At 49.0% G+C, this 24,868-nt stretch overlaps 1 protein-coding gene across 1 annotated transcript in view; it reads left to right on the top strand.

Moving 5' to 3' along the window:
- Window positions 1-20,889: 20,889 nt before the first annotated feature.
- The window catches only part of LOC306816055 (olfactory receptor 14I1-like), a gene marked incomplete at its 3' end in the record, with an annotated part of 31,188 nt that continues 27,209 nt past the window's right edge, over window positions 20,890-24,868 (top strand). Inside the window, exons 1-2 of the mRNA XM_079332551.1 lie at window positions 20,890-21,049; window positions 22,162-23,072. Of these exons, the coding sequence (XP_079188677.1) occupies window positions 22,185-23,072 (888 nt within the window). The 5' untranslated portion in view covers window positions 20,890-21,049; window positions 22,162-22,184. The remainder of the gene's footprint in view (window positions 21,050-22,161; window positions 23,073-24,868) is intronic.

The following is a 24,868-nucleotide window of genomic DNA, read 5'->3' as shown; positions in this document are numbered from 1 at the left end:
TGCTACGCATGGACAATGGCCCTTTTTAACGGCAGCCACTACTTTGACTTCCCAACTGAGCAGTGGCCGCTAAAAAGGGAAAGTCTTGAGCAAGCCAACCTTTTAGTACAAAAACAACTACAGCAGCGATTGATGGCAACACCACACAAACCCCGGCTGAAGATAGCTCCACTACTGACACATCAAGAGAGAGAACACCTGAGGGACTATCTAGCAGTACAGCTGCTGGTTCTCCAACTCCAGAGCCTTCTAAGGAAAAGGATTGAGTGGACAATTCTTCTTGATTTAGAGACACTTGCTCATCAGGAACCCTGAAAGGATTGTGACCATAGTGGACTTGGGAGAAGATGGTCTTTAAGTTGTGTTAAGGGGTGTGGAAGTGGTGCTTGGGTGTTAATCTGTTGTGGGGGGTGTAAACAAAAACTTTGGGTACATCAATCACAGTTGTGGCAACCTGTATGCAGGCCATGTTTGTGGGTCCTCAATAGTAGTAGCTGGCAGTGAGACTCTCAAAACGAAACTGAGAATTGCTCACAAGGAGCTGCTGAACTTGTTTTTGATAATCGTGAAAACAGATATATCGACTGTTAGTACGTTGGTGTCTTCTGCACACTATCAAAGAGATTAAGTGCTACCTTGCTACAGTAGCACTCAGGGTCATCTGTTCTCGAGATATAGGCATTTTATGACACCGTACTGTAAGAGAGGAGGAGTGGGATGTTGCTGTTAAGAGGCTCCGACAACCTAATCTTGGGAGTAATAATTCTTAGCATCCTCCCAATACAGGCATGGGTACCAGTACAGGCCCCAACACAACCTAAAACTAATATCTGGGTTACTTTGGCAAACAAAACTGGGCAAGATGCCATCTGCCTGTCCTTAGCATCACCAGGCAATCCTTTTTCCTGTTTAGTTGGTATGCCTCTTGACACTTGGCCATGCCCCAGGGACATTCCAACCTGCAACACTACAGGTCCAAAAAATAATGTTGATTGTTGGAATCAATGGGTGCCTTACTTGGGGCATGCAGCATTAGAACCCCAAGAGTTGGAATTACTTGGGTCCGTTCGAGCTGATGCCTGTGTGATCTTTAATTACTCTGGTAACTCCTTACGACGACCAGGATTTAATTACACAGTGTTGGTAAATGCAACCTTCCCAGTATATCGGAATGCCTCACAATGGTGTAATTACACTTCTGCCAACATTTCAGCATCTGCAAATACACCTATTGACCTACCTCCAGGAATATTTTAAATTGTGGAGATAGAGCTTGACCAGGTATACCATCCAGATTGAGAGGGGGTCCATGTACATTAGGAAGGTTTACTTTGCTTGCACCCAACACATCAATGATCTTACAGGTCCATTGGAAACACCTTTGTACCAAAAGATTAGCTCATGCCTTTAAGCCTGATGTCAGTATGATGTACAATTCTGGTCCGCAGGACCAATTTTTGCAGCATCTCTTTTTACTCCAGGCATAGTTAGTGCAGGAGCTTTAGGCCAGCCTAATAAGATTGGCTGCTGGCTGGCAGAACAGACCAATGCAACCTCTATAGCTCTTTCCCAGCTATTAACTGATGTTGATTCTGTTCGACATGCTACCTTACAAAACCGAGCAGCAATAGATTTTTTTACTTTTAGCACAGGGCCATGGATGTGAGGACTTTGAAAGGATGTGCTGTATGAACCTTTCTGACCATTCTGTCTCTATTCATGCACAGCTGAGCAGGCTGCAAGAGCTTACCAATCATTTGCAGAAAAACACTGGGTTAGGATTGACTGATTGGTTGAAGTCTTTACATTTGGGGCCATGGTTAACTTAATTGCTTCAGCAATTTATTATAGTGGCAATAATTTTGGTGGTAGCCTTTTTATTTATTCTTTGCATTTTACAATGTTTGCAGCGTAGTATGGAACGCGTAGCAGAATCAGTGATGAACCGAGCTTTTATCGCACAAAATGAAAGTGTAGGAATTGTTGATGCTTGGTAAGCAAGTAACGGACATGGCTCAGCTGAGGCCTTGTTAGCAGGCCATGAAAATGGCTCGTCTGAGGATTCATGGCAAAAATCTAGCTGCTAATCTGCACATATTAGCAAGGTCAGGCTATAGCAGCCTATTAATAAAATTGATACTACTGCAGCTAGAGGATGTGAGAGAAGGAAGAAATGGTTAGTTTGTTGCTATATAGAGGATAGATGCAGAAGGTTTGCTGCTAAAAACCACGTATACAGATGTAGCTGAAAAAGTAAAAGGGGTAGTCATCTCCTGCTTGCAAGAGCCAATAGTAGGAGAGGCGTATGTTCCTGAAACAAATGAAATTATGCTAAATATGCTTAAGTCATTGTATTTTGGATTATAAATGTAGATGGTGCCTTCAATAAATCAAACTATGCTTTATCAATCACACTGATTGGTTGCATATTTCCCTCGCTGCAGTTCCTCCACATTATAACAGTTCAAACAAAAGCTATCTTCATCTTTGTAAACAGAGGTCTTTCTTCTTCTCTTTGCTGGGGGGCAGCAGGAATCTTCATCTCTCCTCTTTATTCAAACTTATGGGATCACAACTCTTTACACATTTGCTCATTTCAGAACAAATGCCTCTGCTCATACCTACAATTAAACCTGTAATCTCTATGTGCTATAGGGAAATGAGTCTCTTCTCCATACCTTAAAAAAAAGAAATTTCAGTCCATGACTCTCCTCTTTCCCTCATCTGGGGCCTGACTATTCCTTTTGTCGGACATTGGTGTTTTCATACTATTTCTGTGCATATCTTCATCTTAGTCCTTTTCTTTCACTCAGGACAGAGAACAAAGTGTCTGCAAGTCTCATTCTGGGCAATGAAAGAGTTAATATCTCACTCAGGCAGTGGCTGGAGAAATTGGGATGGAGCATTTCAGACCAGCTGGGACTGGGATGGGATCGTAAGGGTCCAGCCAGAGAGCGGTGGTGGTTGTTCTGGCTGCATGGCTGTTTTCTGGTGTTTGCTGCATTCAATTCTAGCCGCAGGCAGATGGGTTTCCCTTCCCCTGCCCAGCAGTGAAGGGTGAGTCCCTTGCCAGGACGGGCCCAGCTGTGTCTGCCCCAGGCTGCGCTGCCCAGGAGGGCCCGGCCGCCCGGAGCCGCTCTCCCGGTGGGAAAAAGGCCCCACGGACCAGGGCAGGGCAGGGTTTGAATGTCTGCTGGATGTTCTGCTGAGCCATGGGCTCCCTGGCTGTGCCAGGGGGGAATCCAAGATCTTGACAGCTGCGTGGGCCTCCCCTCCCCGTTTCTATTGGGGACCCTGCTGAAAACGGGGCCCAGGCCTGTGGGCTGCATGGAGGGACCTGGGCTGGTGTTACCTGTACTGAGGCCAGAAGCAAAAGAGAACTTTCTCAGCGTTTTTTTACCTTTACATGTGTGTTTCACAAATAACCGTTCTCATTGTGGGAATCCTTACAATCAGAAGGTTGTGGGAAAGCTGCAAAAAAACAGGCCTCAGAGACAACAGAACTGCAATTAGAGCTAAGCAGAAAGCATAGGGCATGTCAGCAGAAAAGTTATATAACATGTATAAAGCAAGGACAAATAGAGCAATGGTCTGTGTATTAATGCTTGGCTAGAATAATTCTCTAAGCTGCAGAAAAGTATATCTAGCAAGATATTAGGAAGGTCTTAGCTTAATAATGGAGCTCTGTGCATTGTATTTTAAGGCTTACAAGTAGGTATTCTATTCAAAATAAGCAAGCATTGTTTTAACCAAAGGTACATGCACTTATAGTGGTTGGATGAAACTATTGTCATCATGCTTTTGCTTTTTGTGATTGGTCAAAAAACTTTCAAAGTGCATTGTAATATCACTATTCTTTGGCTGTTGCTGAGAGCATGAGCTGCTGGCATCTTCCTGCTGTTCCAACCTTGTAATGACACTGATGCTTGGGAGGAAAGAAAAAATAATAAAGCAGCTTGAGAGACATTCCACAGCAATCTTGTCCTGTTCGTGATTCTGTGCATAAACCCTTGGCCTGCGTTAGTGTAACAGTGTTTCAACATTAAAAATCAGAGACCAATTGGTCCTTGTCAGGTCCATGGGAGGCTGCCCAGGTCCTGGTGGAGAAAATTTTCAGGGAATCTTCACAAACCATCACAGCAGCCTAGAAGTAACAGGTTCCCTGGGTGAGAGATGGTCTGATGAATTTGAATACATAGAAAGGATCCCAGCCAATGCATTGAACCCTAAGGGCAGATGCATCATTGGCCAGGGAAATGGGTGTGTTAAGACCCCAACCAATCACATGTGTTTATCTGGGACATTCAAACCCTCGATTAAGAAGGGTCCCAAACAATAAAGAAAGTTTTTGTCATATGGATCACTGAGGGTTCGTGTGATCTCTGTCTCCTACCACAACCTGAATTGATGTAATAGGTGTGGTCAGTTGGAGTGTTCAGTTAGGTGGTCAGTGGGATGTGGTCAGTGGGGGTGGTCAGTGGGGATGTGGTCATTGGTTTGGTCACTGGGGTGTAGTCCGTGGGTTTGGTCAGTGAGTGGGGTCAGTGGGCCATGGTCATTGCAGTGGTCAGTGAGGTGTGGTTGGTGGGTGCTGCCAGTAAGTGTGGTCATTAAGGAAGAGAGTGAAGTGTGGTCAGTGGTTGTGCTCATTGGAGTGGGAAGTGAGTATGGCCAATAGGTGTGGTCAGTTGAGTTGCCGTTGGGGTGTGATCAGAGGATGGGCTGAGTGGATGTGTTCATTGGGTGTGCTAAGTGGAGGTATGGTCAGTTGGGTGGTAAGTGGGATGTAATCAGTGGGTGTGGTTAGTGGGATGTGAACATTTTGGCAATGGGTGCAGCCAGTCTGTGTGGTCAGTGGCTGTGGTCAGTGATGGTGAGGTCAGTTGGGTTCTCAGTGGGTGTGGTCAGTGGGTGTGACCAGGGGTGTTGTCATTGTGTGTGGGCAGTGGGATGTGATCAGTAGCTATGGTCAGTGGATGTGGTCAGTTGGGAGGTCAGTGGGGCTTGGTAACTGGGTGTGGTCAGTTGGATAGTCAGTTGGTGTGGCCATGAGTAGTGGTCAATGGGTGCAGTCAGTGGCAGTGATCAGTGGGGTGTGGTCAAAGGGTGTGGTCATTAAGGGGTAGCCTGCAGGGTAGTCAGTGGTTGTGGTCAGTGGTAGAGTGGTCAGAGGATGTGGTCAGTGGGGGTGGTCAGTGGGAGGTGGACAGTGGTGTGTGGGACAAGGGTATGGTCAGTGGGAGGTGGTCAGTGGGTGTGGTCATTTCTCAGGACCATATGGTTGGGTCAGTTGGGTGGTCATTGTGTTTGGTCAGTGGGTACCATCAGCGGGAGTGGGCAGTGGGGTGTGAGCATTGGTAGCCTGGAAGTAGGTGTAGTCAATGAGGGTGGTCAGTGGACATGGTCAGTGTGTGTGGGCATTGAGGTGGTCAGTGGATATGGTCAGTTGGTGTGGTCAGTGGATGTGACCAGTTTTTGCAGTTACTGGGGGTGGTCAGTGTTGTGTGGTCAGTGAATACAGTCAGTGGGAATGGTCATTGGGGTGGTCAGTGGATGTGATCAATGGGTGTGGTCAGTCATGGTGTGGTTAGTTGGGTGGCCAATGGATTGTGGTCAGTAGGAGTGGACTGTGGATGTGGTCAGTGGGAGAATTCATTGGGGTGTGGCCAGTGGGTGTGGTCAGTGGGCTGTGGGCATTGATGTCTTGCAATGGGTGTGTTCACTGGGTGTGGTCAGTAGTTGTGATCAGTGGGGGTGGTCAGTGGTGTGGTCAGTGGCATGGTCAGTGGGCTTGATCAGTAGGAGGTGGTCAGTATTTGTTGTCAGTGGCAGAATGGTCAGTGGCAGTGTGGTCAGTTGCTATTCGGTGAATGTGGTCAGTGGGGTGTAGGCATTGGTGTCTTCATAGTGGGTGTGGTCAGAGGGTTGTGGTCACTGGTTATGGCTAGTTAGGGTGAAGGGTGGGTGCATTCAGTGGGTGTGGTCACTGGGGTGTGGTCTCTGGTTTTTGGGAAAGGGTGTGGACAGTGGTGTGTAGGCAGTGGGTGTGCTCAGTGGGTTGCAGTTATTGGGGTGTGGTTAGAGGAGATGGTTTGTGAGTGTGGTCAGTGGGTGTGGTCACTAGCTGTGGTCAGTGGGTGTGGTCAGTGAATGGGTCAATTGGGTAATGAGTGAGGATTGTCAGTTGGGTGATCAGGGGATTTGGTCATTGGTGTGGTCAGTGGGTGTGAGCAGTGGGTGTGGTTGGTGGGTTTGGTCAGTGAGGGATGGTCACTTGGTGTGGTCTTTGTGGGCAGTGGGGGTGATCAGTGGGGTGTGGTCAGTGGGTGAGGTCAGTGGGGGTGTGGTCACTTGGGTGGTCATTGCATTGTGGTCAGTGGGGTGACCATTGGGTCTGGTCAGTGGGGTGGTCAGTAGGTGTGATCAGTGGTTAGGGCCAGTGGGCAGTGGTCCTTGTGGTGGTCAGCGGGGTGTGATTAGTAGGTGTGGTCAGTGGGGTGTGGGCCTTGGTGTCTGGGCAGTGGGTGTGGTCAGTGGATATGTTCAGTGATGGGGGTGGCAAGTTGGTATGGCCAGCAGCATGTGGTCAGTCAGGGTATGGTCAGTTGGGTGGTCAGCTTGGTCAGTTGGGTGGTCAGTGGCTTGTGGTCAGTGGGTATGGACAGTGAGAGTGGTCAGTGGGGGTGGTCAGTGGGTCCTGGTCAGTGGGTGTAGCCATTTGGGGTGGTCAGTGCTGGAAGTGTGGGAAGTGTGATGTGGTCAGTGGCTGTGGTAGTCCGTAGTAGTGTGGTCAGTTGGGTTGTCACTGGGGGTGGCGAGTGCAGGTGGTCAAAGGGAGTGTGGTAAGCATTTCTAGCCAGAGGATTTGATCAGATAGGTTGCCATTGGAGAGTGGCCAGTGGGTATGGTCAGTGGCTGTGGTCAGTGAATGTGGTCAATTCGGTAGTTGGGTGGGGGTGGTCAGTTGGGTGGTCAGGGATGTGGTTGTTGGTGCGGTCAGTGAAGGTATGGTCAGTTTGTCAGTGGAGTGTGGTCAGTGGGTGTGGTCAGTGGGGTGTGGGCATTGGTTTATTGGATATGGGTGTGCTCAGTGGTTATGTTCAGTTGGGGTATGGTCAGTTTGGGGGTCATTGTGGTGTGGTCCATTGGTGTGTTCAGTGAGATGTGCTCAGTGGAGGTATGGTCATTAGGGCAGTGAGTAGCGTGTGGCCAGTGAGTGTGGTCAGTGGGTGCAGTCAGTTGTTGTGGTCAATAGGTGTGGTCACTGGCTGTGGTCAATAGGTGTAGTCACTGGTTGTGGTCAGTGGGTATGGTCAGTGGGCTACGGTCATTGAGGCATGGTATGCAGAGGTGGTCTGTGAGTGTGTTTACTGGGCGTGGTCAGTGGTTGTGGTCAGTATGGAAGCTCAGTGAGGTCTGATCAGTGGGTGTTGCCATATGGGATAGTCAGTGGCATGGTCAGTGGGAGTGGTAAGTAGGAGTTGGTCAGTGGTTTTGGTCAGTGGCAGTGTGGTCAGTTGGGTGGTCAGTGGATGTGGTCTGTGGGGTGTGGGCATTGGTGTCTTTGCAGTGGGTGTAGTTAGAGGGTTGTGGTCAGTAGGATGTGGTCATTTGGTTGTGGTCACTGGGTACACTGAGTGTGGTCAGTGGGTGTGTCCCTTTGGGTGATGAATGAGAATGTGCTTGGCCAAGGCAAAAGGAGGCTCCCTGTGTGCCCTGCTCCCCTCCCCCTGAGCTCCTGAGAGCTCTGCAGCCCCTGCTGCCATCCCATCTGCCCAGGCCAGCACAACAGCCCCGGCCTTGGGGCCCTGCAGAGCTGCTCCTGCTCCAGAGCTGGGGCAGCCACAAAGCTGTGCCCATTTCTGTTCATTCCTGATCTGATGAGGATGGATCCTCAGCCACTTGGAGGCTGTTGATGAATTTTACTTTTCCAGAGGCCTCTTCTTTCTTGAGCTCCTCAGTTCAGGAATTCAGTGACAAGGTTCATAAACATCTCTTGAAAACACCAGAACAAAAAAGCCCTTGGGAATTATTTCATTTCTCCATTCTTCTGTGGTTAATTAGAAAGATTTCAGAAGTGTATTCCAAGTAAATATACTATATTGAAAAAAATACAGAGAGAACAGTTTTGTCCTGTTGTCTTTTCCTGTTTATAGATTGATATCAGCCATGTCCAATTGATATTGACCCCCAGCACCTTCTAATGCAGGCTGAACGGATATGAAAATCAAGACCCTTCATGACTGACATGACAATTGGTCAGATTTTGTCCCCACACCCTCCCCACCATTTCCCTCGTCCCAGCCCTAGAACTTTTATGGATCAGGGACAGAGTTGCCACCAGAAGCAGGGCAGTGATTCTTCCCCTGTGCTCAGCACTGGTTGGGCAGCACCTCAAGTGCTGTGTGCAGTTTTTGCCTACCAATTTAGGAGGGACCTGGAGGGGCTGGAGCGTGTCCAGAGAAGGGTAACAAGGCTGGTGAGGGGTCTGGCACACAATTCCTGTGAGGAGTGGCTGAGAGAGCTGCGGTTGTTTATCCTGCAGGAGAGGAGGCTCAGGGGAGACCTCATCACTCTCTACAACTCACTGACTGGAGAGTGCAGCCAGATGGGACTCAGGCTCTTTTCACAAGGAATAGAAACAAGACAGGAGGACACAGCCTTAGGCTGCACCAGGAGAGGTTTAGGCTGGACATTAGGAAATATTCTTTACTAAGAGGGTGATTGGGCACTGCATTGGACTGCCCAGAGAGGTGAGTGTGTCCCTGTACCTGGAGGTGTTTCAGGATAGGTCCAGCTCTTGGTCTTGTTAAACCTCATCTTGTTGGATTTGGACCCTGGATCCAGCATAAGTCTCAAGGGAGGTTTGATTCCCAGCTAACTTGGTGTCACCTGGGTAGCATGAGGCCCTAGAGTGTCACAATGGTCTCCATTATTCCATAAGGCCTTCCAGTGTCACAATATCCCTTTGGTTCCTTGGGAGACTTAGCATCACAAAGTCCCTCAGATCCTTGGGTTCCACAGTGTCAGCACAGTGATTCCTTGGTTCCATGAGGTCCCACAGTCCAGCAATGCTCTCCTTGGTTCCACAGGGCCACAATGGCCTCTTAGTCACCATGGTGTCAGACATGTTTCCTTCATTCCCTGAGTCCCTGAGGAGCAACACTGGCCCCTTGGTTCCACAGGTCCCTGCAGTGTCACAATGGTCCCATCCTTACAAAGGGTCCTGCTCTGTCACAATGCTCTGCATGGTCCCACAAGGCCCTGCAGTGTCACACTGGCCTCTTGGTTCCATGAGGCCCCAAGTGCTGCCATGAATTCCTTGGTGCTACAGTGTCACAATGGAGACCTGGTTACACAAGATCCTGCAGTGTCACAGGGACACTTGGTTCCATGGGGTACCACAGTGTCACAATTGTTCCCTTAGTTCCAAGAGTCCTTGCAGTGGAGCAATGGCCCCTTGATTCCATTGGCCCCTTGATTCCATTGGCCCCAGGCTCTCACAAGGCTCTCCTTGGTTCGGCAGTGGCACAATAGCCCCTTGGTTCCACAAGGCCCTGCAGTGTCACAGTGGCCTCTGTGGTTCCACGAGGACCCAGGGTGCCACAATGGGCTCCTTGCTTCCATGCAGCCCCACAGTGTCACGGTGGTCCCTTGGCTCTGTGGTGCCATGTCTACACAGTGTCACTATTGTCCTCTCAGTTCCATGAGGCCCTGCAGTGTCACAATGGCCCCTTGCTTCCCCAGGGCCCTGCAGTGTCACAATCATCCAAGAATCACCCAGGCTGGAAAAGACCTTGGAGAGCATCAAGTCAAACCTGTAACCCAACACCACCTTGTCACCCAGACCATTGCACTCAGTGCCATGTCCAGTCTTTCCTTAAAGACTTCCAGGGATGGTGACTCACCAACTTCCCTGGGCAGCCCATTCCAATGCCCAATCACCCTTTCAGTGAAGAATATTACCAAATGTCCAGCCTAATTTTCCCCTGGTGTAGCTTAAGTCTGTGTCCTCTTTCCCTGTGACTTTTCCCTGAAAAAACAGCCCGACCTCCACCTGCCTGCACCCTCCTGTCAGGGAGTTGTAGAGAGTGATGAGGTCTCACCTGAGCTTCCTCTTCTCCAAGATAAACATCCCCAGCTCCCTCAGCTGATTCTCACAGGACTGGTATTCCAGACCCCTCACCAGCCTTGGTTCCCTTCTCTGGACACACTCCAGCCTCTCCATGTCTTCCCTAATTTGTGGTCCAGAACTTGACACAGCACTTGAGGTGCTGCCCAGCCAGCGCTGAACACAAGGGAAGAATCACTGTCCTGTTCCTGCTGGCCACACCATTCCTGATCCTTTGTAGTTCCAGTTGTCAGATGAGGGAATTAGAGGGAGGGGGTGGGGACAAAGTGTTATTTATTGTCATCCATGAAGGGTCTTGATTTTCATACCTATTCAGACTTCATTAGAAGATTCAGGGGTTCAATATCAATTGGACAGTGCTGGTATCAACCAATAAATACAAAAAAAAATCAGGACAAAATACTTCTCCCTGCATTGTTTTCAATATAGTATATAGCATATTCACTTTGAATACACTACTGAAATCTGTCTAATTAATCACAGAAGAATTGAAAACTTAAATTATTCCCGGGGGCTTTCCTTGTTTGGGTGTTTTGAACAAATACTTTTGAGTTTTTCTCACTGAATCCTTGAACTGAAAAGGTCAAGAAAGAAGAGTTCAATATTAAGTTTGCTGTGCATTTAACATTGGCCAGATTGCCAGTGCACCCACTGGAATTATTTACTCATTTTCTGCTGTGAGATGGGATAAGGAGAAAGGCAAAACTAGCTCAAACTTTAAAAGGTACAAAGATAAAACTTTATTACTAGAAACAGCAAGGAAAAAAAAATCTCAATAAATATTTCAGAACATTTCTCTTCCCCCTACAACTTCTTTTCTTTCACACTGATAACATACAGAAACAGATCAGTCAAATTACCATCTTTATTAATAGCCTTTCACCCATTTGCTTGGGTGAGGAGAACTTTTCATCAGTCTATGGAGATTTTACCACAAGAAAACAGTTTTCTCCCGGCCCTGTGACACAGCGAATCAGCCATTCAGGAGAATGTAAATCTGATCACTGTGTAAAAATCCCTTCCTCGACTTACAGTTTTCCCATAACTGTTTTTGAGGACCATATCAACTTATGAGGCAGCACTCACAGGCTGATGGCTTCCCTTCCCCTTGGCCCAGGGGTTTTTGGAAAAACTTATCAGGGGCAGCATTCCAGGTACGTCTGGCCACTCTAGGGGGAGGGGGAAGCAGGCAGGATCTCAGCAGCCGATGGCGCTGTCTAGGATTTCCCGTTTCCCCAAGTTACTCAAAATTTGGAAGAGGACAGAAACAGAAGAAATAGAAAACACAGAGAGAAAGACAAAAAAGAAACAGAGATGCACACTCTTGGATTCCAGTACTGTTCAGACAGAAATTCCAAGAGGAGGTAGCATCAAGATGTGCTCTTGCCTAGTGGTCTGCCTGAAATTCTCCTTGGTCTTCCTGGGTCCTTCTCCCAGGTAGGACTTTTGGTCATTTGGTCACTCAGGAGCTGGGCTGGGGCTCCAGGGGTGAGTGTGGAGCAATGCCTTTGGTGTGACACAGACCACAGGAGCAGGCAGGGACTTGGACTGAGAACGTGCTTCATGTTTTTTTAAGCCCCCGGGCCTTCATGGGCCTTCCTCCAGGTGGGACTTGTGATTGCTGGAGCAATCATTGCCTGGGTCAGCACCACCCCACTGTGTGACTGACTGACAGCTCATCCCAAGGTGTCTGGGACACTGATCTCATCCAGCCTCTGACAGCGACCATGGTGACACTGGGGAACCTCATGGAACCATGGGTCAGTTGTGACATGGACAGCAGAACCAAGGACACCGTGGAGACACTACAGAACCTCATGGAAACAAAGAGAACATTGGGACACTCTGGTGCCTCATGGAATCAGACGGACCATCGAGACTCCTGACCCCTATGGAACCAAGGGTCAAGGACGAAGCACTGGGGCTCATAGAACCAAGGAGCCATTGTGAAACTGAAAAAGGGAAAATTAAAATTAAAATTAATGAGTTAAGGGAACAAATACAGGAGGATGCTTTAACTAGAAGGGGACTGGCAATATTCTCTGAGTGCTTAACATTCACTGTCTTTGCAAGAACAGGACAGAGGAAGGCTTCAAGATAAGATAGAGGGCCAAGAATGTGCAAGCAGGATGGAAGAGTGAGGCCCATTCCAGATAACGGGGACTCCTTAGACCCTTGAGCCAGCAAAAACTGGTATCAAAGTCTGGAAAGGAACCTAAGGCTAAGATGCAAAGAAGGTGAGGTTAGAAGTTCAAACTGAGAGGAAGACTGCTTACTTCATCCCAGACAGCCACCAGGACAAACAACTAGGAGCAGTGTGCAGTCACAAAGTGCCGTGGAGCTAATTTTAATATGAAGCGGGGACAGGATGGATTAGGAAATTAATATGTATTAGATGCATTGTGCAATCCTAGTTTGTAGAGAAAAAAAGAGAGGTGCAGGTCACCGAAGGTGTGCTTGTTTTTGGAGGAGCTATCCCCCATGCATCTCAGTGCTCAATAAAATACATACCTATTATTTACTTTGTGGGTTATGAAGTTTTTCTGTGCATCAATTTGGGTGACCCCGCTGCTCCCCTGAGATTTCGGGGCACTCTCTTTTCCCACCTCTGAGCTGGAGCCGGTGCAGAATGCCACCTGCACCGACCACACAGACCAAAGCACCTGGGTGTACCTGCGCTGCATCATCTCCTGAGGTAACTCAGGGCTCCCTCCCACCTCTGGGTCCCTTGCCTGGAGTTTTGGGGTAACCCTGAGTGTTGGGGTGCCCCCTGACAGCCCCCCCACCACGGAGGGTCATCTGTGTCCATGTTGACTGAAAGGATGCAACAGTGGCCATTATCTTTTCCCAGCCCATCCAGGAGAGTCGGGACACTTGGGTGCTCCAAACATCACCTAGACATCCCCAAAAATCACCTGGATACACCTGGGTAGCCCCCAGTATATCCTGGATCATGGCAAAAATCACCTGGATACTGCTGGGTACCTTTTGGATCACTGGATCATGCAAAACCCCGAGGGCCCCCCAAAACTGGTTTCCCAAAAATCCTCATTCCTTTGACTGGGTGGACCTGGTGTCCGTAAATTCCCATTGACTTCAATGGCTAAACCCAGTGCCTCAAAAATTTTGTTGCTAAAAATCTCGATTTTGGCTTCAGAATTCCCAGAATTGGGACTGAAAATGGAGATTTTTGGGCTTACCTGGAGGCACAGCTCCAACACAGGTCACAGGTGAGGGATCAGGGATTCAGAACTGGCTTCCAGGAATTCATCCAGGACTTCCACAGAATCAGCATCATGATCCTGGAAGGGAAATTCCTGGAATTGTGCCCAACATGTCTCCCACATTTTTACCAAATTGCCCCATTTTACACCAAAATTCCACAAAAGTCCTGTTGAATTCAATGTATAGGCTGGGTGTCCCTAAATCCACCGAGACTTAAACATGGTAGACCTGCTGTCTCTAAATCCCTATTGATTTCTTTTGGGTAGACCTGGTATCTTTGAATCCCTATTCATTTCAATTGGCAGGCTTGATATCCAAAATCTGCCTGTCAGAAGATCATTATAACAAAAGATGAGCAACTCAGAGACATTGTAAAAGACAGTTTATTGCTTTATTGCACCAGTCTCATAGAAGGGTGAGACATTAAAGGTGTTACACCGAATGCCATAATATCTGAAGCCATCTCATTCTTAGTTACAATGCCTTACATTCGTTTTTAGCCAATCACATTATTTCTATGAACTTTGCTAACATCTTTTATCACCAATCATAAATTGCTTTGCTTCCCACAGCTTTGCTGCCATGTGCATTTTTCAACCAATCATATAACACTTCACAAACTTGTAATGATATATCTTAAACTTCTATCTAACTAACCAACTAACACCACCCTGTCACCCAGGCCATGGCACTCAGTGCCACATCCAGTCTATACTGAAACTCTTCCTGGGACAGTGACTCATCCATGTCCCTGGGATGGCCATTCAAATGCCCAATCACTTTCTTTCTGAAGAATATTTATTATGTCCAGCCTAAACCTTCTTTGGGGCAGCTTTAAGGCTGTGTCCTGTCACTGTACCCTGGGGAAAAAGCCCAACTCCACCTGGCTGCACCCTCCTGTCAGGGAGTTGTAGAGGGTGATGAGATCTCCTCTGAGTCTCCTCCAGGATAAACATCCCCAACTCCCTCAGCTACTCCTCACAGAACTTGTGTTCCAGATCCCTCACCAGCCTTGTAGCCCTTCTCTGGACACTCTCCAGCTCCTCCATGTCCTTCCTAAATTGGGCCCCAGAAGTGGACACAGTGCTTGAGGTGCTGCCCAGCCACTGCTGAGCACAGGGGAAGAATCACTGCTCTGGGCCTGCTGGTTGCACTGTTCCTGGTCCACAGGGGTCTGAGGGGTTGGATGAGGGAAATGGTGAGGGGGACAAAGTGTGATTGATTGACCATCATGAATCTATTCAGACTGCATTAGAAGGTGCTGGGGATCAATATAAGTTGGACAGTTCTGATATCCATCTATAAACAGGAAAAGAACCAGAAGAAATCACTTCTTTCAGCATTGTCACCAATATAGTATATTCACTTGGAATACACTTTTGAAATCTATCCAATTAACCACCAAAGATTTGAAAACTTAAGTTATCCCCAGGAGCTTTTCTTATGGGTATTTTTAACAAATGTTTATGAGCCTTTGTCACTGAATTCTGGAACTGAAGATGTCAAGAAAGAAGAGGCCTCTGGAGTAGTAAAATTCATCAGCATCCTCCTAGTGGCTGAAGATCCATCCTCATCAGAGCAGGAATGATGGAACAGAAATAGGAACAGATAATGCACTGATCACCCACTGACTGATCACACCTGCTGACCTTACCCACTGACCACATCCCACTCACCACCCAAATGACCATACCTCCAATGATCACACCCACTGACCATAACCACTACACACACTCACTGACCACACCAACATCCTACTAACCAGTGCCAACACCCCACTGACCACACCCACTGACCACCCCAATGACAAATCCCATTGACCACACCCCGCTGACCAACCCAACGACAACCTCTCCGAAAATACTGAGCACACGCAGTCCTTATTCTTTCTGCTCACTCCTCTAAGTTATTTGAAATTCCCGTTCTCCAATAGCTCAAACAGCTGGCTGCTTCCTTCTCCTATTTGACCAGGCAGAAATTCCATAAATACACCCTTGTATCTCAAATACAAAAAGTTAAACTACATGGGGAGTCTTATAATTCATTTTTACCAAGCTGGCACCATTCCCAGTCTTTTTCAAAAATATCCAAATTCTCCGGCTTTAAACCTTACCCACAGACTGGCCTCACTATCTCAAACTGATCATGTGCTACATTCCAATTATAGGATCTCAGGAGTTCCAGGGCACACCTGGGGCACATAGGTCTCCTTTTATTAGATATACAATACCATCTCTTGTTGCACCCTCTACAGAGGAGAAGGACCCAACTTGGTTGTCACACTGGTCCATAATGAAAAATCGTCAGCCCACACAAAAAGCAAGGAGTTACCCTTACTAGTCCCCACTGTTGTGTGTTTCTGAAATTATACTCAGCTGGTGGTAATTCCCAGGCAAAAGGCAAATAATTACTTGTTCGAAGATAAGCCTTTCAGAAACTGTCCAGGAAACACCCAAGCGATGAGAACCCGTCAATTATTGATGATTAAGATAACCAGAGCCATCAGGAAAGCTACATCTGAATGCCAGCTTCCCATAAACCGAGATCTGCATTCACCAAATTCATCATTTCCCAGACATGATTTTGTCCAGTCCAGTGCCGAGAAAGACTGTATGAATATGTGCAACAACAAAAAGAAAGACCTCTGCTCCAGGCTATGAAAAACTGTATAAAAACTGGACTGACCTAGGTGGCTTTGTGAGCACTGGGGGATCCGATGCCATAGAGGTTGGATCAGAGTGTGCTCACCCGGCGCCGATCCCGGGCTCAGCGCTGTCCCTTTTTGATTGTGGGTAAGGAGGACCGCATTTCAGTCGCAAAATAAATTACCGTTTATTCTAATTATATTTAATTCCACTTAATCTCATTTATAACACCCTCATCTACAGCCTGAGGAATAAGGAACTTGAGGATGCTCTGAGGAATATGACCACTCTGTGTTTCCAGAAACAATCAAGTGCCTGTTTGTTTCTGCATAGCATTCAGAATGGAACTCATTACAGGCTGCCCAGACTGCTTAGTTCCATGTGTTTCTATTTGGTGTGTTCTACTTTTCCTTGGTTTTTTTTGGTTTTTTTTTTTTAACTTTTTCATAGTATTTTCCATAAAGGGATGCCTTTAGTCACAGTATTGCTACATCAGTATCTACTGTGCTTGTGTTCAGCATAGACAGTAAGGAGCCATGATCATTGTGCATTGAGGAAAAATAAAGTGTCCTGCTGTGCCGTGTGTGACCCAGGTGCTTCCCCAGCCCTTCTCTGTCTCTGCAAGGGCAGTGCCTGTGAGCAGAGGTGGAGGGACTCCCAGCACAGCAGCACAGCCAGGGAAAATGGCCCTGGCTCTTCCCACATCTGCTCTTCCCAACTCCACCCTCTCCTTGCCAGCCCTTCTGTGGTTGTAAGGCTGAAGTGCTCTGGCAGCTTGGTCACTGTCCTGCTGCGTGTCCCTGCTGTGAGCACAGGCAGGGACAGGCCATGGGCACTGCTGGGACACAGCTGGGCTCCAGCACAGCAGCTCCATCAGCAAAGGGATCTCCTGAGGGCAGGGCAGGAAGGCTTTGCTCTCCTCCAGAGTCAATCTCAGGAACAGGCCCAAAGAACAGACTCTGAAGAGGCTTCTTGTGTTCCCTGTTCTCCCAGGGCTCAGTGGGATGAGATCAGGGTCCCAGTGTGGCCATCAAGGGACTCAGGTCTGGGTCAGGTTTGGCTTGTTCGTGGCCAGTGCCCATCAGATGGTGAATGGTCTGTGCTGAACCTTGCTGGGGCTCTGCAGCTTGTCCCAGGGCTGATGGCAGGGCAATGTTTGTCTGCAGGGCCTTGGGAGCTGCCAGGAGAGCACAGGGGACCTGCAGGCACAGGGTGTGCCAGGGAGCAGCAGGGAGTGGAGCTCATTGGGCACAGGCCTGCCCATGGTGGGGTCACCCTGAGATCAAGGACTGAATGTCTGCTGTGACCAGGAGAGCTCTGAGCCCCAGGGACACAGCAGGCACAGGGAAAAGAGTCTGGGCACTGAGTGCTCTGAGCCCCAGGGACACAGCAGGCACAGGGAAAAGAGTCTGGCACTGAGTGCTCTGAGCCTCAGGCACCTTTCCCAGGAGGATGCAGGGCAGCCCCAAGGCCATCTGGCAGCCCTGGAACAAGGCAGGCTCCTCTGAGCCCCTCCACAGCCCCAGCAGAGCCTGTGTGGGAGGGGGTCAGTGCAGGGAGCACCATCAGCTGCCTCTGTGTCCCAGGCTGAGCAGCAGAGCCCAGCAGAGGCAGCCCAGGGCCCCGGGCAGCACAGCCCCCGTGCTCTGCAGAGCAGCAGCCCCAGCTCGGGCTCTGGGAGCAGGGCAGGGGCTGCAGCAGTGGCTGCTCAGGCCAGCACAGACGTGTTCCCCTGGCACAGGCTCTGTGGGCAGCTGGCATGTGCCAGAAGCAGAGCAGGAGCCCCTGGGATGCAGAGAAGCCCTGGAAAGAGGCTGCCCTGTCCCTGGGGCAGCAGCAGCTGCCTGAGGAACCCTGGGGCCAACTCTGCTGCTGTGCTGGGCAGCGGGGCTGGCCCAGAGGCTGCAGGAAATGCCCAAGCTGAGCATCTGCTGAGCATTCCAGACACAGAGTGGCTGTCCCTGACCTGCAGTGCCTCCAGTTCAGCCTGCAGGAGGTCATTGTGTATTTTAGAGTAAGATTTGTATCTTGTGACAAAGTTACAATTGCAGCAAACTGGTAGTTTTTCTCTGTGTTTTCTGTGTTGTTATTCCGGCTGGTCACTCTGCCTCAGCATCCACTCACAGTTTACTCATAGAAGTCCAATGCTGTTCATGCCCAGAAGGGTCCCCCCTTCCCCTGGGTTCCTCCAGTCCATTTGGGCCACAGCTTCCACCAAGGATGTTCCACAAATCAACCCCAGAGCTTGACACAGGGACAAGGGGCTGGGGCTATGTGACTAGGACATCAAGGACATGGATTATCCAGGTCACTGGGGCCTGGTTTGGGTTTCCCAGGGCAGGAAAGGTGTCTGGAAGATGGAGCAGGGTGAGGGAAGGGCCTCCAAGGTGGGGCTGGGGCCCTTTGGCTGTGAGGAGATGCTGAGGGAGCTGGGCTTGTCCAGCTTGGAGCAGGGAAGGCTGAGGGGCTCCTCATCCCAGCAAGGACAGGAAGAGTTTAAATGAGTCTGGCTGGTTTCAGCATTTCCTCTACACCAAAAGCAGCATGACTTACCTTTCTTCATCCACCACTGAAAGCTTTGCAAACAGGGCATTTTTCAAGCCATTTTCACCACACTCCAAGCAGATCATCCTGATACAACACCTTGATTGTGTTTGTATCTATCATAACATCATCTTTCTGATGCAAAAATTAAAGGGTTAAGAGCTTAGCTGAGGAATAGAAGCTATACATACAATGATCAGAGTAGAAACAATGTAGAAAGTTAATAATCAGTGGCTGAGCCAGTAGAGATATGAAAATAAATCACTTGCTTGGCTTTGTTGTGTCAAGTTGAGCAGTTGGAATATTGTTGAAGTGAAGAAACCATAACTGCACCTGGGCCCTGCAACCAGCCAGAACCAGGTTGGGAACTTGAACTACGGTCAAAGGGCCCGAGAACCTCGGAACAATACCGAGGTGAAAAGCTGAAGGCAAGGAAGGCTCCCTGACTTCATCATTAGGAGACCTCTGACCCATTTCAAACACCCCCTGACCCATTTGAAGGAAAGAATTGCGCAAGGACTGTGCAAAAGAACTTTGAGCTAATTTTAATACAAAGTGAGGGTATGGGGTGTTAGGTAATTAATATCTATAGGCATATTGGGTAGCTAAATGAATATGTAAGATTTTGATGGAAAAAATAAGGCAAAGCCCTGGGTATTTTGCACATCCTTGTGGACGATTTCTCCTGGGCTTGCCCAGCATTGTAATAAATATACTACTTTCTAACTTAAACTGGCTGGAGAGTCCTTTTTTCTCAATCAATTGGCGAGTTTGCCATGAGAAACTCTGTTTGGCTGCAAGAGCAACCTGGGCTATGGATGTCTCTGGGACCTTCCTGGAGGGATCTCCGGTCCTCAGCTGCTCATCATGGGGACAGACAAGACATGTTGCTGGACTGCAGACAAAATTGTACCTTTAAAATGATGTGTATGCCTGTCAGGCCTGCACATGGCTAAAAGGAAGCTGACAAGATGCAGAAGACGTTCTGTGCTCAGCTCAAGCCTGGGCAGTTTTGCTTGCAAGCATCAGGAGGGTGCAGTGGCCACAGAAAGGGTTTGTTCTGTTGGGGAGATCCACCAGCAGTTCTTTGGGTGAACTGGGCAAATCCTTGTTTATTGCTGCTATTTTAATCATTATTTTGATTGGGTCCTGCCTCTGTGAATGACTGTTTGTGTGACTGGTGAGATTTACTTAGGAAGAAGTGAGCGGGAGCTTGGATCTGTGTTTTCATTTTGGGAAACTGAAACAGCTGGAGAAGAACAAAGTGATTGGGAGTTCGCTAAAATTGCTGTATACTGTGTGCTGTGTTGACAAGAGGTGGATGCTTTCTCCCTTAATAAAGAGATACCCTTCCCTGCAGTGATTTTGACTTTTGGATTCGGGCTGTGTGTGGGTAATTCCGGTTTAAGGGGGACGGCATTCCCTGTAACACTCGGTGTTTGGGCTTAACCGGTTCCCTGCCCCACTGGTCATTGTGTATTTTAGAGTAATATTGCCACCTTGTGACAAAAGTTACAATTGCAGCAAACTGGTAATTTTTCCCTCTGTTTTCTGTATTGTTAACTGGATGGAATATATCGAACTTCAGCAGGGAGTTTGGTAGCTTTGGACTGGGAAGAGTCTGCACAAGAGGGTCTGGACATTCAAGTGAGAAGAGGAATAGCTTGATTTTGTGGGTGTTATGAGGCTTTTGGGGCTTCTAGAAGTTGGCATTCTGCATGGTTACTGTTACAGTGCAAGATTTGTGAAAAACGTTGTTATTGTTCCTCTGAGAGACAGCAAGGTCTATGCCCTCAGTGTAAATCGAGACATCCTAACCAAGCTGATTTTGAACCTAAGATCGTAAAGTTTGTGTGTGGCAAATCACATTCAATACCTGCAACTCAGGCATCAGTGTGGGAGAAAGATGGGCAAAGGACTGTGAGGCTGTGTGGAGAGAGATTTGGGTGGAAACAGGATAAGACAAGAAGGAGGAGATAATGAGTACTAGACAAAGCAAGGAGATTTCAAAGGTTAGTCTTTTAGCCTGTATTTTGACACACTGGAAAGAGTTAGTAGGGTATGGGGGCACTAAAAATAGCAAAGTTTGATCAACTTGAAAAGACATATCCCTCAGCAGAATCCATTAAAACTTCAGGAAAATTTGGTGTTTCAATTTAACTTTGAACTCTTGAGAAGTTTCTTTAACACACTGAGGGATTTAATCAGATGTAAACAGCACCAAATCCCTGTGAGGGTCATTAAAATCCTTGTTCTGTGTCTCTGCTGCTGAGCTGGGCTGGTCTCCTGGCACAGAGGCTGCTCCCAGGCTAAACCAGGAAAAGCTTCAAAAAGAGATTTCTGCTGAGGAGCAGCTTCTCTCCCAGCCCAGCAGGGCTGAGGGCACTGCCTGCAGGCACAGAGGGGACAGGAGCCAGGCACAGACAGGCTGAAGGCAATCAGGACTGGGAAGACATTGAGCTGAGACTTCACTTGGAGAAACACCTTCACAGCCCTGGACATGGTGAGTCTGTGGGTGCAGGGCAATGTCCCCTGTGCTCCTGGAGGGATCTCCTGGAGCCAGCACACCCCACAGCCTGGGGGATGCATCAGGAGGACTCTCCCAGTTTCTCTGAGGCACAGGAGGAGGAGGAGGAGGAGGAGGAGGAGGAGGAGGAGGAGGAGGAGGAGGAGGAGGAGGATGTGCTGCAGAGCAGGGCTGCCCTTGGCACTGTCAGAGGGACAGGGCAGGATGGCTCCTGCTGCCAGGGATGGCTGCAGGGGCTGAAGCTGGGGCTGCAGCCAGGGCTGCCCAGGGCTGTCCTGCAGAGCAGCTCCTGCAGCCCTCAGGGCTCTTGGCCAGCCCAGAGGATGGGCCACTTGCCAGGGGCAGCTCTCAGCCTGCCTGGCAGCTCCCTATGGACTGTGGGGAGAAGTTGGAGGTGGAAGGAGCCACCCCCATCAGGACAGATTCCTCCTGCTATGCAGATGGTGCTGCATGGCCAGGGCTGCTCTCAGCTTTCTCCTCAAGGCAAGGGAAAGGGGCTGTCAGGTGTGTCTGTGTCACTGAGACTCTTGCACTGTCCCACTAGGCATCAGCACATCTGCCTCAGATCTCCCTCACAAAGTGCCTCCTCACCCTCCTGTGCCTACAGACAGCAGCAGCAGCAAATTGGCTTGCAGCGTTTCAGTGCCGGGTTCCCTCCCTCTTCTGGTGCCCAGGAAAGAGAGAAGGGTTCAAAGAAACTGACTTTGAAACTGGACCATTCAAAGAGTCCTACTTATTTTTCCAGCACATTTTTAGTGCAGTCACACTGAAATAGAGACAGGTTTATTGACCAAGTGCCAGCTGTGTGGGACCAGCAGGTGTGACTGCACTGGGGCACAAGGAGCCTTGTATTCCCTCTGGGCTCCCCATTGTTCAGGCTGAGTTCAATGCTGAAAGAGGATTTCTGCCCCTTCAATTAAAGGGACAATATGTTAACAGTAAAACACCCAACTAAAAAAAATTAAAAAAAAAAAAGAAGTGACGTTTCTTCAAAGAAAGAGAAGCATTTTTGAGTATATTAGTAAGAAAAAAACATAGCATTGACACAAGAAATTCTATCCCAGTGTATCAATGTTTTCTTTCAACAGTCCACAATGCCCAGAGTGAAGAAATGTCCAACAGCAGCTCCATCAGCCACTTCCTCCTGCTGCCATTGGCACACACGTGGCAGCTGCAGCTCCTGCACTTCTGCCTCTTCCTGGGCATCTCCCTGGCTGCCCTCCTGGCCAACGGCCTCATCATCAGCGCCGTAGCCTGCGGCCACCACCTGCACACCCCCATGTTCTTCTTCCTGCTCAACCTGGCCCTCACTGACCTGGGCTGCATCTGCACCACTGTGCCCAAAGCCATGCACAATTCCCTCTGGGACACCAGGAACATCTCCTATGAAGGATGTGCTGCTCAGGTGTTTTTCTTTGCCTTTTTCATTGGAACAGAGTATTTCCTCCTGACCATCATGTGCTACGACCGCTACGTGTCCATCTGCAAACCCCTGCACTATGGGACCCTCCTGGGCAGCAGAGCTTGTGCCCACATGGCAGCAGCTGCCTGGGCCAGTGCCTTTATCTATTCACTGCTGCACACAGCCAATACATTTTCCCTGCCCCTGTGTCACGGCAATGCCCTGGGCCAGTTCTTCTGTGAAATCCCACACATCCTCAAACTCTCCTGCGCACACTCCTACTTCAGAGAACTTGGGCTTCTTTCTGTTTCTGGCTGTTTGGTATTTGGTTGTTTTGTGTTCAATGTTTTCTCCTATGTGCAGATCTTCAGGGCTGTGCTGAGGATCCCTTCTGAGCAAGGACGGCACAAAGCCTTTTCCACCTGCCTCCCTCACCTGGCTGTGGTCTCCCTGTTCCTCAGCACTGCTGCATTTGCCAACCTGAAGCCCCCCTCAGTCTCTTCCCCATCCATGGATCTGGCCCTGTCAGTTCTGTATTCGGTGGTGCCACCAGCCCTGAACCCCCTTATCTACAGCCTGAGAAACCAGGAACTCAAGGTTGGCCTGAGAAAAATCATCATGAATGCTTTTCACAAGTTATAAATTTTCATTCTACTGTATAACTATTATGATATTACTCAGTAATGCCTACTCTGTGTCCTGTGTTTTTTCTGCTGGCTTAGGTATCACACTTCTTAAAATTTGTTCACAGGAAAATCTTTGTCATTACCCCTTTTAATTCAGTATTTGAATTCCTAGTGTGAACCACAGGCTATATAATCCAAGGGCTGTACTACATCTGTGCTTACACAAAATGAAAAACTCTGTATTCCATAGTTGACTGGCATGTTTGGTTTCTCTGGAGCTGCAGGGTTGGTGCCTCTGTGCAGAGCTGGTGTGAAAAAAGAATCGCAGTGCTCCTCACTGCCAGGCACCCACAGGGCTTCTGCTCCATAAACTGCCCTTCCTTCACTTCCACACTCCCCTTTAGAGCCCCTGTGTCAGTTTAAGGTCTCACGTCTCTCTCAGTTCGGTCCCAGTCCCTGCTGTATGACTGTGCAGGCACTGCAGTCAGGGACAGGCCATGGGCATTGCTGGAACAGAGCTGGGCTCTGCAACAGCATTTCCATCATGCAAGGGCATTTCTCCAGTGCAGGGCCTGAAAGCTTCAATCTCCTTCCCTGTTTGCTCTCAAGGATGTGCCCAACACAGTGCCCCAGAGAAGAGAACAGCAGTGACAGCCAAAGTGTGGCAGTGTTCAGGGTGGGGCTGTCCCAGCAGTGTCCCTGCAAAGCCAGAGCTGCTTCCAGCAGTGCCCTCTCACCCAGGGCACAGAGGTTATTCTTCCCTCTGTGGAGAGACATCAAGTGATTGGGTCAGGAGTCTGTGTTTGCAGTGCAGGAACATTCCACAGCCCTGAACATCCTGTGTGTGTTTGAAGGGACATAAACCCAGTGAGCACAAACACCTTCAGCTGTTCCTGGAGTTTCCAGAATCTAACATCCCCTGGGACATCCTGGATGCAGGGCTGGGATGAGCTCCTGTGCCCAGAGCTCCCTGTGTCCACCCCTCTGGCCATGGGGCACCTCGGGCAGGGGCAGGGCAGGGTGACACCTGCAGGACTGAGGTCCCTGCCAGGCTCTGGCAGTGCCAGCAGAGCCCAGGGAGCCTCTGCTGTGCTGCTATGAACTGTCTGTGTGTGTGCCAGGGAAAGACTCGTGTCCCTGGATACCCCTGGGGCTGTGAACAGGGCATGAGCTCAGGGGTGGGCACCTGACAGAGCCCTGACATTTCTGGGGGAGCCCATAAAACCAGAGTTGGGCAAGGTGGCTGTGGTTAAACCTCTCTGGGCATCCAGTGACAACAGAGTGTCTCTGTCACGGTCCCTCCTTACACAGAAAACAGGAGAAAATAAGGTGAACAGTTGTGGGTCACTATAAAGAGAGATTAATGTCAGGGGGAGTACAAAGCAAGGGCCAAATGCAGAAGCAAGGAAAACCATGGAGAGACAAGAATTCAGCACAAGAATTCAACACATGTCATAGTTGCTTTAGAAGACAAGTGTATTAATACAGAAAATCCAGAGGCCTTCTTATCCCCCTCGTCCCTCCTGATCAGGACATCCCATGAAATGGAAGATCCCTTGGGTCAGTACAGCCCAGCTGTCCCATCCCTCTGTCCCCAAGAACACTTGCCCCGCTCCAGCCCATTAGTTTAGGGGTTGCAGAGATGCCTCATGTGGGGCCAGTCCTGCTCAGGAACAGCCAAAACCTTGGGCTGGGACCAAACCCACTCCAGCCACAGGAGCCAAGCACAGCAGGACAAGGGCTGCCCTGGGCGAAAGGAACTCCATG

The sequence above is a fragment of the Erithacus rubecula genome, assembly GCF_903797595.1.
Source record: "Erithacus rubecula genome assembly, contig: scaffold_354_arrow_ctg1, whole genome shotgun sequence".
In the NCBI taxonomy this organism is placed as follows: Eukaryota; Metazoa; Chordata; class Aves; order Passeriformes; family Muscicapidae; genus Erithacus; species Erithacus rubecula.
This window is presented reverse-complemented; position numbering and strand designations above follow the sequence as displayed.